The sequence below is a fragment of the Solanum tuberosum genome, unplaced genomic scaffold (genome assembly GCF_000226075.1).
Source record: "Solanum tuberosum cultivar DM 1-3 516 R44 unplaced genomic scaffold, SolTub_3.0 scf00062, whole genome shotgun sequence".
Classification (NCBI taxonomy): Eukaryota; Viridiplantae; Streptophyta; class Magnoliopsida; order Solanales; family Solanaceae; genus Solanum; species Solanum tuberosum.
The window spans coordinates 1,710,099-1,721,180 of NW_006238987.1; the positions used below are offsets into that span (position 1 = coordinate 1,710,099).

The 11,082-nt window shown below is 35.4% G+C and overlaps 1 protein-coding gene and 1 long non-coding RNA gene across 8 annotated transcripts in view; one reads left to right on the top strand and one right to left on the bottom strand.

Annotated features, from left to right (window-relative positions):
- LOC102592770 (uncharacterized) overlaps positions 1–1,087 on the top strand; it is a 5,559-nt gene extending 4,472 nt beyond the window's left edge. For all 3 annotated transcript variants that reach the window (XM_015307704.1, XM_015307703.1, XM_006345068.2), the window contains 3 exons: positions 131–367; positions 485–606; positions 741–1,087. In XM_015307704.1, coding sequence (XP_015163190.1) covers positions 131–367; positions 485–606; positions 741–871 — 490 coding nt within the window. In that variant the 3' untranslated portion in view covers positions 872–1,087. The remainder of the gene's footprint in view (positions 1–130; positions 368–484; positions 607–740) is intronic.
- A 1,919-nt stretch (positions 1,088–3,006) lies between these two features.
- Positions 3,007–10,850, bottom strand: LOC102593108 (uncharacterized). 5 transcript variants are annotated; one of them, XR_001473187.1, is made up of 5 exons: positions 10,754–10,850; positions 7,985–8,144; positions 7,577–7,757; positions 3,691–7,497; positions 3,007–3,597 (listed from the first exon to the last, which is right to left on the bottom strand). It is a non-coding gene; the product is annotated as an uncharacterized lncRNA (long non-coding RNA). The 5 variants fall into 5 exon arrangements; XR_001473188.1 differs by having other exon boundaries at positions 3,007–3,602; XR_001473191.1 differs by having other exon boundaries at positions 3,007–3,770; positions 6,927–7,497; positions 10,754–10,848.
- Positions 10,851–11,082: the final 232 nt, after the last annotated feature.

The following is an 11,082-nucleotide window of genomic DNA, read 5'->3' on the forward strand; positions in this document are numbered from 1 at the left end:
ATATATATATATATATATATATATATATATTTGATGATGTTCTTTTATTTGAGGAAGTGGGAGCATTCAACCAGAATACATGTTCTCTTTTTTATAATTAATAGTCTTTCTCTTCCTCTTTGTATTTCAGGGGAAGTTTTGAAATCTCAGGTGCTTCAGAATTTGTACAATGCAACCTCAATAATTTTATTCAGGTTCATCCTCCTTCTAAAGTTAAACGTAAGGTGTATGAGTTTTCAGGGCAATTGCCTCATACTCTTAAATTTGAACTAATTCCGCGCGGAAATAACTGGACAAAGCTATTCAATAATCATTGTCCAGGTAAAGAAGACGTAGGACTATATTTCTTTACAAGTGAAAAAGAAAGGTTAGTTTTTGCTTTAAATATCTATATGTAAAGGGGTAAGGGTTGCAAAGTAGAAATGCACCCTTGCCCAAGAATGTTTTTATTAGAATCTGATTTGAATTTCCTATTTATATGTAGGTCTGGGATATATACTTCTCTGGTGGAGTACATGCGTAGTAGGGATTTTGTGATGAGAATGGTTATAAATGATGTTGAGCTGCTTGTACTTGCATCCATAACGCTGCACAATGATTCTCAAAGTATGACTATAGTTAATCTCTATATTGTTTCTTATTTATTGAAACTTTAGGTAATATATATATGATTATGCTTTGTAGAAGATAAATTATCTCATAATTGTAGAGTTGTCTTTCACCTTGTGATGTTCTTGCAGCAAGGAACAACCAGTACTTTCTGTGGGGGTTATTTTACCGCATCAGACAATACACAAATGGATGTGCTGAAGGGGGCAGCAACAAAGTGATTGATATGGAGATAGACATGATAGCTGGAGAAAATGTGTGAATGTTGGACATTGTGGTCTCAACAACTACTTTCATCAATGACTTTGATTTAGATATTCAACAGAAACCGTTACTGCTGCTACCTATTCATACCTTTCAAGCTTATTGTTTTTGCATTTCCATTGTTGATCTTTGTAGTACTTGACGTATTTAACTGTTCCTTTTTAGTTTTGCTTATAACAATCTATTACCAGTTTTTGGGAAATTATTTTGCTTTCACATTGTTATTCGACTTTATCTTTATTACTAACTCAACTGTTAGACTTGTATGTTTTAGCTTCCTAGTATAAGTTGGGTTGACATACATCTTGATTCAACTGACTTGGATAGCCGAGTGCCATCACATTAAAAAAATTGGATATACGTCTTGATTCAACTAACTTGGGATAGTCAGATGCCATCATAATTTAAACATGTTTTTTGTTCATTGATAATCTAACTGAAAGTGGTCATTATTTATGCTTCCTTCTTAGTATGGTATTGTTGATTTACACACAACACACTCATAGGCACGAGATGAGGAGTTGCTTGAATGGTACGCATTCTCCATCTCCAACTTTGAAGTTGTGAAATCAAAAAACATTATGATGAAAATGATTTAGTGGGTGTTTTCACCAATTACATGTAGCCGAACTTAGTGTTCAAAGAGCATGAAAAGTAAAACACATAATTTTTTAACTAAAAAATCCACAAGGATTTAAAGGTGTAAAAACGACGACCTGAACCCCTGAATGGGAACTAAAATTTACACAAAGTGAGTTCAGTAAATTAAAAAAAATCATTTAATACAAGGATTGGACTCAAAAAACTATCTTTAGACATCAAAATATATGGGAAGGAAAAACAAATTCCAACAATTATAGTAGTAGCATCACATGCATATATAGGCATATGCCAATTTCTGCTCAAACAATTTTAACATAAGTCCCAACAACTAACCTTATAGTATACAAACAGTGGAACTTTTTCTCTTATTTAGCTCATAATAATGCAAGTGAAGAAATAATAATAGTAATGGTCATAGAGAAAAACAGGTTGCCTTGTTGCAGTGAAATCCCATCATGGCTTATATCTGTGTAACGCCTCCTAATACACCCGGATTTGTCACGTAAGGAGATCCGCTTGTGTTGGTTGTGGTGGTGGATGGTGTTAGCCCATAGTCGTAGGAGTGGTGCCACTAAATAAAGAAGTGACCTGTCAAGAGGTAAATAGAAGAAAAAGATACACTAAATGGAATGTGTAGTCTAGATTTTAAAGCATAGTAAGCTAGCAAATTGCCTCTTTAATTCAATCAATCACTATAACATTATGCATATAAAATTTAAGTCTGTAAAGGTTTTGGTTGAACTAAGTACCTTTAGTCCAAACTTTATGTTTGTCTTAAGTACACGTCAAACATTTTTTCAAAATTTCAATCGAAACTGTCATAGAAACATTTCATTATGTGTTCAGATATTCAATTGAAACAAGTCTTGTTTCAAGTGTCTGAATGAAATTTGCCAGCAAGTTCAAGGGTTATCGATGTATTAAGCCAAAAATATGAAGAACGACACCCTTATCTAATCACCAACCCTTATTAGAAGGCCTTTACAATTTTCAATCACTCATTCGGTAAATACTACTTTGCCAGCAAACATCAATTTGTAACTAAACATCAATTTTTAGTTACCTCTCAAGGGGTATTAAAAATATATCCCCGCCCCCACCAACTTTTGATATCCCGGGATTAGTTTCTTTAATCTATCACACCAAACGTATCCAATTTATTAACTTTGGAGTCGTTTGATCATGAAAAATATTCATTTCATTTAAAATCAGTATTTAGTTATAAACTTTCAAAATCTGACTTTTTTCTCTCTTTTGTTAAAAATATAACTAAACATAACTTCATAAATTTCAAATAAAGTAAAAATATATTTCGAATCTATGACCAAACACCTACTTAGTGTTCTAAAATATTTGAATTTTTTTTTACTGGCGTGTGCAAAAAGATGTGAATATTTGGATGTTCAATAATTGCAGCATTGTTAAAAAGCTAGCAAAATAGTGAAAAAGAAAACCACATAAACAGTAGAAGTAATAATTTTGTCAATCAGTCAAAAGAGTGATGATGCTAATGCAATACAGTTTTCAAGATTAAAGACAAAAAGAGCTAATTTAGATTAGATCAAAAGTGAAAAAAGAAAACAAATTAGAGGGTGATTGGACATAATTTGGCTTATATATAAACGATAACATAATTTGTCCCTAGTGTGTAGTTTATATAGTGCAGCCAGTCTCGAGATAAAGATACATCTAGGTGATCCCAAGTTGTTACACACAAATCTTCTCCATTCAACCTTCTGACGGAGCTTCACATAAATTTACTTGATTGAGAAATGCTCCATCTCATTTAACTCAGCCATGCTAAACCCAGCTTTCTCAACATATTTGGTAGCATTTAAGATTCTCTGAAATCTGCCTTGGTACTTCTTATATAGCACCCTATTCCTACCATAGTAACACTCGATCAACTTGATACTGTCTGTATTTTATATGCACACGTAGTCGGTAGTCCTTATTTTAAAAAAAAAAAACAGTTTTTTCTCTTTTTACAGGTATTGCGTGCTGGCTATTCTGTAGCTGCACCAGTGGATTGGTGTTGTGAAATATGTGAAACTGGCAAGAGGGTTATTTCTTCATACTCTGAGGGATCCAAGTTACATGCCTCAGCAAAGATTTGTCAGACTACTCTGCCACCAAAATATCGTATTAAGTTTCCAAGTGGGCATAGTATTAACTGGGAAAAGGAGGTACACACAGGGAAAACAAGATATCTACCTGTTGAAGAAGCACTCAGTCTATCATCGGACATCAAGAAATATGGGTGTCCACGGAAGAAAACTGTGTCTTCAAGAGTTCTGTCAACCAAATCCACGACGATTGAGACTCGAGGGAATTTAAGCAAACCTAGAACTTAGATTTCAGATGCCTTTCCTAAGAAGAGAACAGTGCAGCGTTCTTTAGGATCGGCAGGATATATGAAACCTCGCAATTTCCCAAATTTCAGAAAACTAAACTGAGCATAAAACAAGTATAATCTTCTAAAGGTTAATTTTCACCAACATTTCTTGTATTCATTACTTGTTCAAATATATACTTTTCTTATATGTTCATTCATCAAAAAATTGATTTTCTATCATATAATTTTATAATGTCATTGATATATATATTGTCTTTCAAAATAATGATCTCCTTAGACCATCAACACTTGCAAATCTTTTCTAGCAAATTTTATTTACTACTGTACTTCCATCCAATTGATGTAGCCTGCTTGTTAGGTCCTGGTAGTTCTACCATTCTGGAGCATAGGATTCTCAATGCCATGAAAGCGAGTGGAATGATGAACTCACTTATGACACCTTTGTGATCCTACTCTAGCTCATTCCTGGAAGTAAGTTATACACTTCATCATGTACATTTATTAATAATTCAAATTCAGCTCATCTTTGCTAGTAGTCCGCTAACTGATTAACCTCCTCTTCTTTGTAATCTCCCTATTGATAAGTATGAATAAATTTATATTAATTTTTTGGTTAACAACATAATGCTGTTCCCCGAGGAGATGGCCTAGTGGTAAAGGTATAGGAGTTAACACCTTTGATTATTCTACAAACTACATATATATTGATGATCTTACTTTAATTTGAGGGACTGGCAGCATTAAACAAGAATACAAGTTCTCTTCTCTATAATTAATAATAGTCTCTCCTTGTATTTTAGGGGAAGTTTTGACATCTCAGGTACTCTGGAATTTGCACTTAGGATGCTCAATAATTGTATCCACGCTCATCCTCCTTCCAGAGTTAGACGTAAGGTGTATGAGTTCTTAGGGGTATTGCCTCATACTCTTAAATTTGAACTAGTTCCGCGTGGGGATATCTGGGCTAGTCTATTCAACAACCATTGTTCGGGTAAAGAAGATATAGGACTGTATTTCTTTGCAAGTGGGAGAGAAATGTTAGCTTCTACCTTAAATATCCATCTGTAAAGGAGTAAGGGTTGCAAAGTAGAAGTGCGCCCTTGCCCGAAAATGTTTGTACTAGAAATTGATTTGCATTTTCCATTATATATAGGTCTGAGATATATATTGCTCTGGTGAAGTTCATGCGTAGCAAAAATTTGGTGATGAGAACGCTTATAAATGATGTTGAGCTGCTTATACTTGCATACAGAAATTGGATGGAAGCATAAGCAGTTCAACATCATTTATAAGCATTCTCATCACCAAATCTTTGATACACATAAACTCCACTAGAGCAATATATATCTCAGACCTACATAAAATGGGAAATGCAAATCAATTTCTACTAAAAACATTACTGGGCAAGGGTGCAGTTATACTTTGCAACCCTTATCCATTTTCGAATAGATATATAAGGCAAAAGTTGATCTTTCTCTCTCACTTGCAAGGAAATACAGTCATATGTCTTCTTTATCCAAACAATGATTGTTGAATAGACTTTGCCCAAATAACCTTACGCGGAACTAGTTCATATTCAAGAGTATTAGGAAATAGCCCTCAAAACTCCTATACCTTACATCTAACTCTGGAAGGAGGATGAACCCGGATACAATTATTGAATATCCCAGGTGTAAGTTCCAGAACACCTAGGATGTCAAAACTTCCCCTAAAATGAAAAGAAGAAGAGAAAGACTAATAATTGTAAAGAAAAGAACTTGTAATCCTGTTGAGTGGTGCAAATTCTTCAAGTAAAAAATACATCTTCAATATATATGTAGTTTGTAGAATAATCAAAGGGAAACTTCTGCTTTTGACGCACAACGAAAGGCATATTCAAGTTTCAAAGACACAAGAAAGATCCATGAAGCAATTTCTTAGCAAAAAAAACATATAGAGAAAGTTCCACATGAAGCTAAAAATTGTTTTGCACTCTACATCTCATTAAGTCGCAGAGCTGAAATTTTTAGAAAAATGTATGGCTCCCATATAACCTACTTACCCATAATTTCTTGTTTCCCATACCTGAAAACAGAAGATGGTCCATAATACAATGATATAGAGTGACAGTAACTTCAAGTCCTCAAGGAATTTATCCATAATGGGGATCAAGTTAACTACCGTCTCACTATGTCACAACTCACAACTACGTATGAACCTTTGTCCCATAGTTGGGCATATATTCTACAGTACCCAATTCATTTTTTTAGTGATACTAATGGTGTCCCTAGAGCTTGCATGCACCCCAACTAATTAACTGGTACACCTGTCCATCCCACAAGGGGAATTATTAAACTCATATGCAAAAGTCTAACTTCCTGGCATCAAATAAGTCACGAGGTAACCTGGGAGAAATTTCAACAGCATACTACAAGCATGGAAACAGAGCTAGTATTGGAGTCCATGGCACATATTGACAACGTAGTACTGCCCACCAAGGCTAGACAGATGGGCGCACCAAGTGTTGCAGCTGGGATTCAAACCTGGAATCTCCAAGTTGTTACTCCTATCCCTTAGCAACTAGGTCATCCCCTCGAGAACCAATATTATGTTATTAACTAAAAAGTATCATATCTGTTTCTTTACTTATCAATAGGGAAATTACAAAGAAAAGATTAATGAGCCAGCTAACAACTAACAAAGATGGGCCATTCAAAAAGCTAGCATTAGAAAACAGAGATGGGTTGAATTTGAACTTTTTTGGAGCTCAGTTTACCCTATGTTAACCTATGTTAGTAATTAATGTGCATTCATTATTTTATCTCATTCACAGCATCGGGACTCCTATGGTCCAGAATTGTAGAACAACTCGGACCTAAAAAATAGGCTACATTAATTGGATGGAAGTACAAAAATAAATAAATTTAGCTAAGAAAGCTTTACAGATATTGATGGCGTAACAGACATCATTTTGGAAGATAATAACAACGACATTATTTTAAAAAAAATTAATAAGAGTATATGATAGAAAATGAAAATTTTGATGAATAAAGATATAAGAAGAGGATAAATCTACAAAAGTAATGAATACAAGAGATGTTGGTGAACACTTAACCTTTAGATGATTGTATTTGTTTTTTGCTCGGTTCAGTTGCTCTGGAATTTTGAAATTTGCGAGGTTTCGTATAGCCTGCTGATCCTAGGAGTTCTGCACTGTACTCTCCTCAGGAAAATTATTTGAAATTTGAGTTAGGCTTGCTAAAATTCCCCCGAGACACGGTTGCCAAGGATTTGGTTGACAAAACTCTTGAGGAGACAATATTTATCAGTGATGCATGATGACAGAGCAAGTGCTACCTCAACATGTCAATATCTCGTTTTCTTGGTCTGTACCTCCTTTTCCCAGTTAATACAATGCCAATTTTTGTATTAAAATGTAGAAGAGGTGACACTCAAATGAATGAAGAACTACACAGGAAGTAGTGATCAACCTGATTCTCTCAAGATAATGGAGAGAATTATACTACAAGGACATGATAACATACAGCAAGGAATTTCGTCAACTCCTTCCCAGAGGCAATATCCAGAAAACTCTCAAGAGCTTTGTTTATTTCAGTCCTGAGTGCAGCAGCAACACCCAGGACAATGTCCTCAGGCAGAATGACATCTGGATTTGGGGTGGAGACCTGGTGCATATATTTCAAGGTCAATCCTAAGGTATATCTGAATAGACAAATTACTAAGGAAGATAAAGAGTATACTTACTTGTTGATGAAGGTGGATGCATTGGACCAAAGGAAAAGGACTGCCAATGCAAGGATCAGTATATTGCAAACAAGTGTAAGCAAATGGTACTGAAGTAACTCAAAAAGCACCCAAAGTGAAGTGGCAAACCCAAGCACACTGGCAGTAATTTTCTTGTCCCTCCACAGAAAAATGTCCGCAGCTGCCCAAGAGAATTGAGTAATTAGATACATAAACACAATCATGTGGATATAAAAGAAACTGCGTAACTGTTTAACTACACATCAGACACATCTACTGAAGCTTCATATTCTATGAACTTCAAAAGTAGGGCAAAAAAAACAGGTTTGAAGAAAATGGGGTAGAAGACACCTAGGAGGCGAAAAAACACTTGGCTATTTTGGGTCAAGCAAAAGTAGATAAACTTACTATGTTTCTTTGGTTGCACACTAAATCTTTGCAAAGGCACGTAAGTTGGATCCCTCAGGAGACTATTTTCTAGATGAATACATTACCCCCTTGCCAATATCACAATTTTCACAACCACCAATCCACTAGTGCATCCTCACAATAGCGCGGCATGCAATATCTGAAAGGAAGAGAAAAGCAGAATTTAGGACTATGTATACACGTAGTATTAAAGAGAATTAAATGCCAGAACATGCTAATGAAAGAAATAATGTATCATTTAGGTGGAACCCAGTATCCAATACCATTAGGATCCGGTAGGCAAGAATGATAGCTAGATTAGACAACTCGAAGAGGTCTTTATTCTCCCTAAGAGTTAATATCACTTCCATTTAGGCTTTTAAAGTTATGTTCCACTTTTCATCCCTACTTAACATTCCAAAAAAGGGAAGCATAGCTGATAATCTAACTAGCAATTTCCTTAAAGACGAGCAACCCCTTGTGTTAAAAGATCAACTTATCCCTTAGAAATGGCAAGTCAACTAAAAAAGAAGGGATTTGGGATTGGGACAATGTTTTAGGTTTAAAAGAACATATAGATATGACACAATGTGATGAAGCAAGTATGGTTTAGAGAGTCCTGGCTTTCAGCTCGCCTGACTGCACTTTCATGTTAAAATTAGAGAGAGAGAAACAGAACATACTGGTGCACGTCAACATTTTTGCACTAATAACGGTGTAAAGATCAGTTACAAAATGTCATTAATTACACAAAGGTAAATCATAACCAGCAAAATCATGTTGTTTCCATCTTTATTAAGCTCACATGCTTATATATGTAATAAATCTCCCTTTTGCAGCAGACGCATATCAAATGCATTGATTGCATTCCAAGTATTATCCAAACAAATTATTTCCTAGAATGTTCTTTGGTTATATCTCATCTAGACGGAAATACCTCCAGTACTCCTCCATAAGAAACACTTTAAGGAGGTAAAGGATAGTAAAAGCCAGTGGTAAAGTGCTAATTTTTTTCCTGCCATTGTAAATACATAATAAGATATTCGATCTGCTTCTCTTTTGTTAGAATACTGTTTATCTGTATACTTATTCTATGTAGGTAACCATTGTGCACAACGGATTTGTCTTCAAAAAAACCCAACGTCGGTAGATAACTAACGGCGGGGCTCTCATTTATTAACATTCTCCCGTACATCTTCTTTTGGACAGGAAATGGAGGTTTTCAGAACAACAAAGACAACCAATTGTGGGACTTGGGACAATTGAACTACACTAAAAATAATTAGGAAAAAGCACCAAACAAACAGCAGTGTATTGATTACTATTGCCTAATGGAGATAAAATTGAAGTTGCTAATAGTTATGGGACAATGATTTACATCATACATCACTATAGTTGATACATTGTTTGACAATCAAATCCGGACCTTTAGTACCATATTATTGATGAAGGAAAAGAACAATATTTTGAGAAAATCAAGGTTTACTCTTAATCCTTCCCTAAATGATGTAGAAGATATTATTATAGCACTTGTACTGAATTCAAGCTTCTTATAAAAGGAAAACATACTAGAGAAATTTACTTGAGAGTTGAGAACTTTAGAAGTTAATACTGCCTACTCACAGTATGTGCAACATGTCATCTCTTACATCTGATAATGTAACAACTTTTGAAAGATGAATATTTTATCCATCAAAGACTGCTAACCATAGCAAATCATTTAGCGAGCTGGTCAAAGGTACCAAATAGTTCACCTCATCATGTAAGTACTATTTCACATGTACTCACTTAGTCACTTCTCTTTTGTCCAAGAACTGCATCTTTTTGTGATGCACGTATAGATTCTTAGGATGGCACTGATCCTTACTAGGCACTCCACTCATTCTGTTGGTTTGTGGTGAACCCTATTTATCATCGAGGCACATTTGCTTATGAAGTGACATTTTGTATATTTTTGGGTATAGTCAAGGCCTAGACTCATGTGTGACTTAGAAGTTGTACAAACACCATACTCATGTCATGTTTGATTTAGTAAAATTTCTAATGTAGCCTTCCATGGGTTTTTTTATGACGTTATCGATTTTTATATTTTAAGTTTCCACTTAATGAATTGCCCACTGTTTTATAAGATAGTGAAATTCCTTCGACAAAGCACAGGCGAGTGCAGTACGTTTCTCTATGTGTGGAGTCCTATGGACTATAAGAAGTTGTTTCCACCACTCGAACCCGTGACCTCTATGTCACGTGACAATAACTTTACCAATTACGCCAAGGATTTCATCAGGCCGGATATATCTAGATTATATACACATATACACTCTATCAAATTGACTTTTCAAGTCATAACCCCCCCCCCCCCCCCCCCCCCCCCCCCCCCCCCCCCCCCCCCCCCCCCCCCCCCCCCCCCCCCCCCCCCCCCCCCCCCCCCCCCCCCCCCCCCCCCCCTCATCCCCCACCAAAAAAATTAACAATTCTTTCAGACATTTTCAGCCACCAGTCCACCACTATACAAACGATATACCCAGGAAATCTTTTTTATTTTCCATTTACTCATTTCCCATTTCAAAAACATCCGAGAATCAGAAATCCGAAATTTCATCCGTTAAATGAAACACATCTTTCAGAAAAATTACTAAAAAAAACGCTTAATCCCCACGCTAATCATCATCCTAAAAAGAATTCAGTCTTTGCCATGAATTAAAAAAAAAAAAAAAAAAAACAGAATCACATAAACATTAGCTACGGGAAAAAATAAACAAATAATTATACCATGTGAGCCTGATGAATGCTGTGCATACGTAATTCCTTTTGCATCGGAGGATGAGAACTCCACGGCGACACGGCGGCACGCCCACTAAAAAAAAGGTCCGAAAAGGTTTTTATAAAAAAATAAATAAAGGAGGCCGAATTAAACCGAATGTTCGTTAGGTTAATTATTTTACCCAAAAAATAGTAACTTGCAAATGTAAGTCATTTATATTACAAACTATTATTAATGGTACTTCTATTTTACAAAATTTGGTGTGTTTTCGTCTTCTTTCTGCTTGTTGTTCTTCTTCTCTTTTGAGTAAAAAAAAAAATATGAATCGTTTCGAACA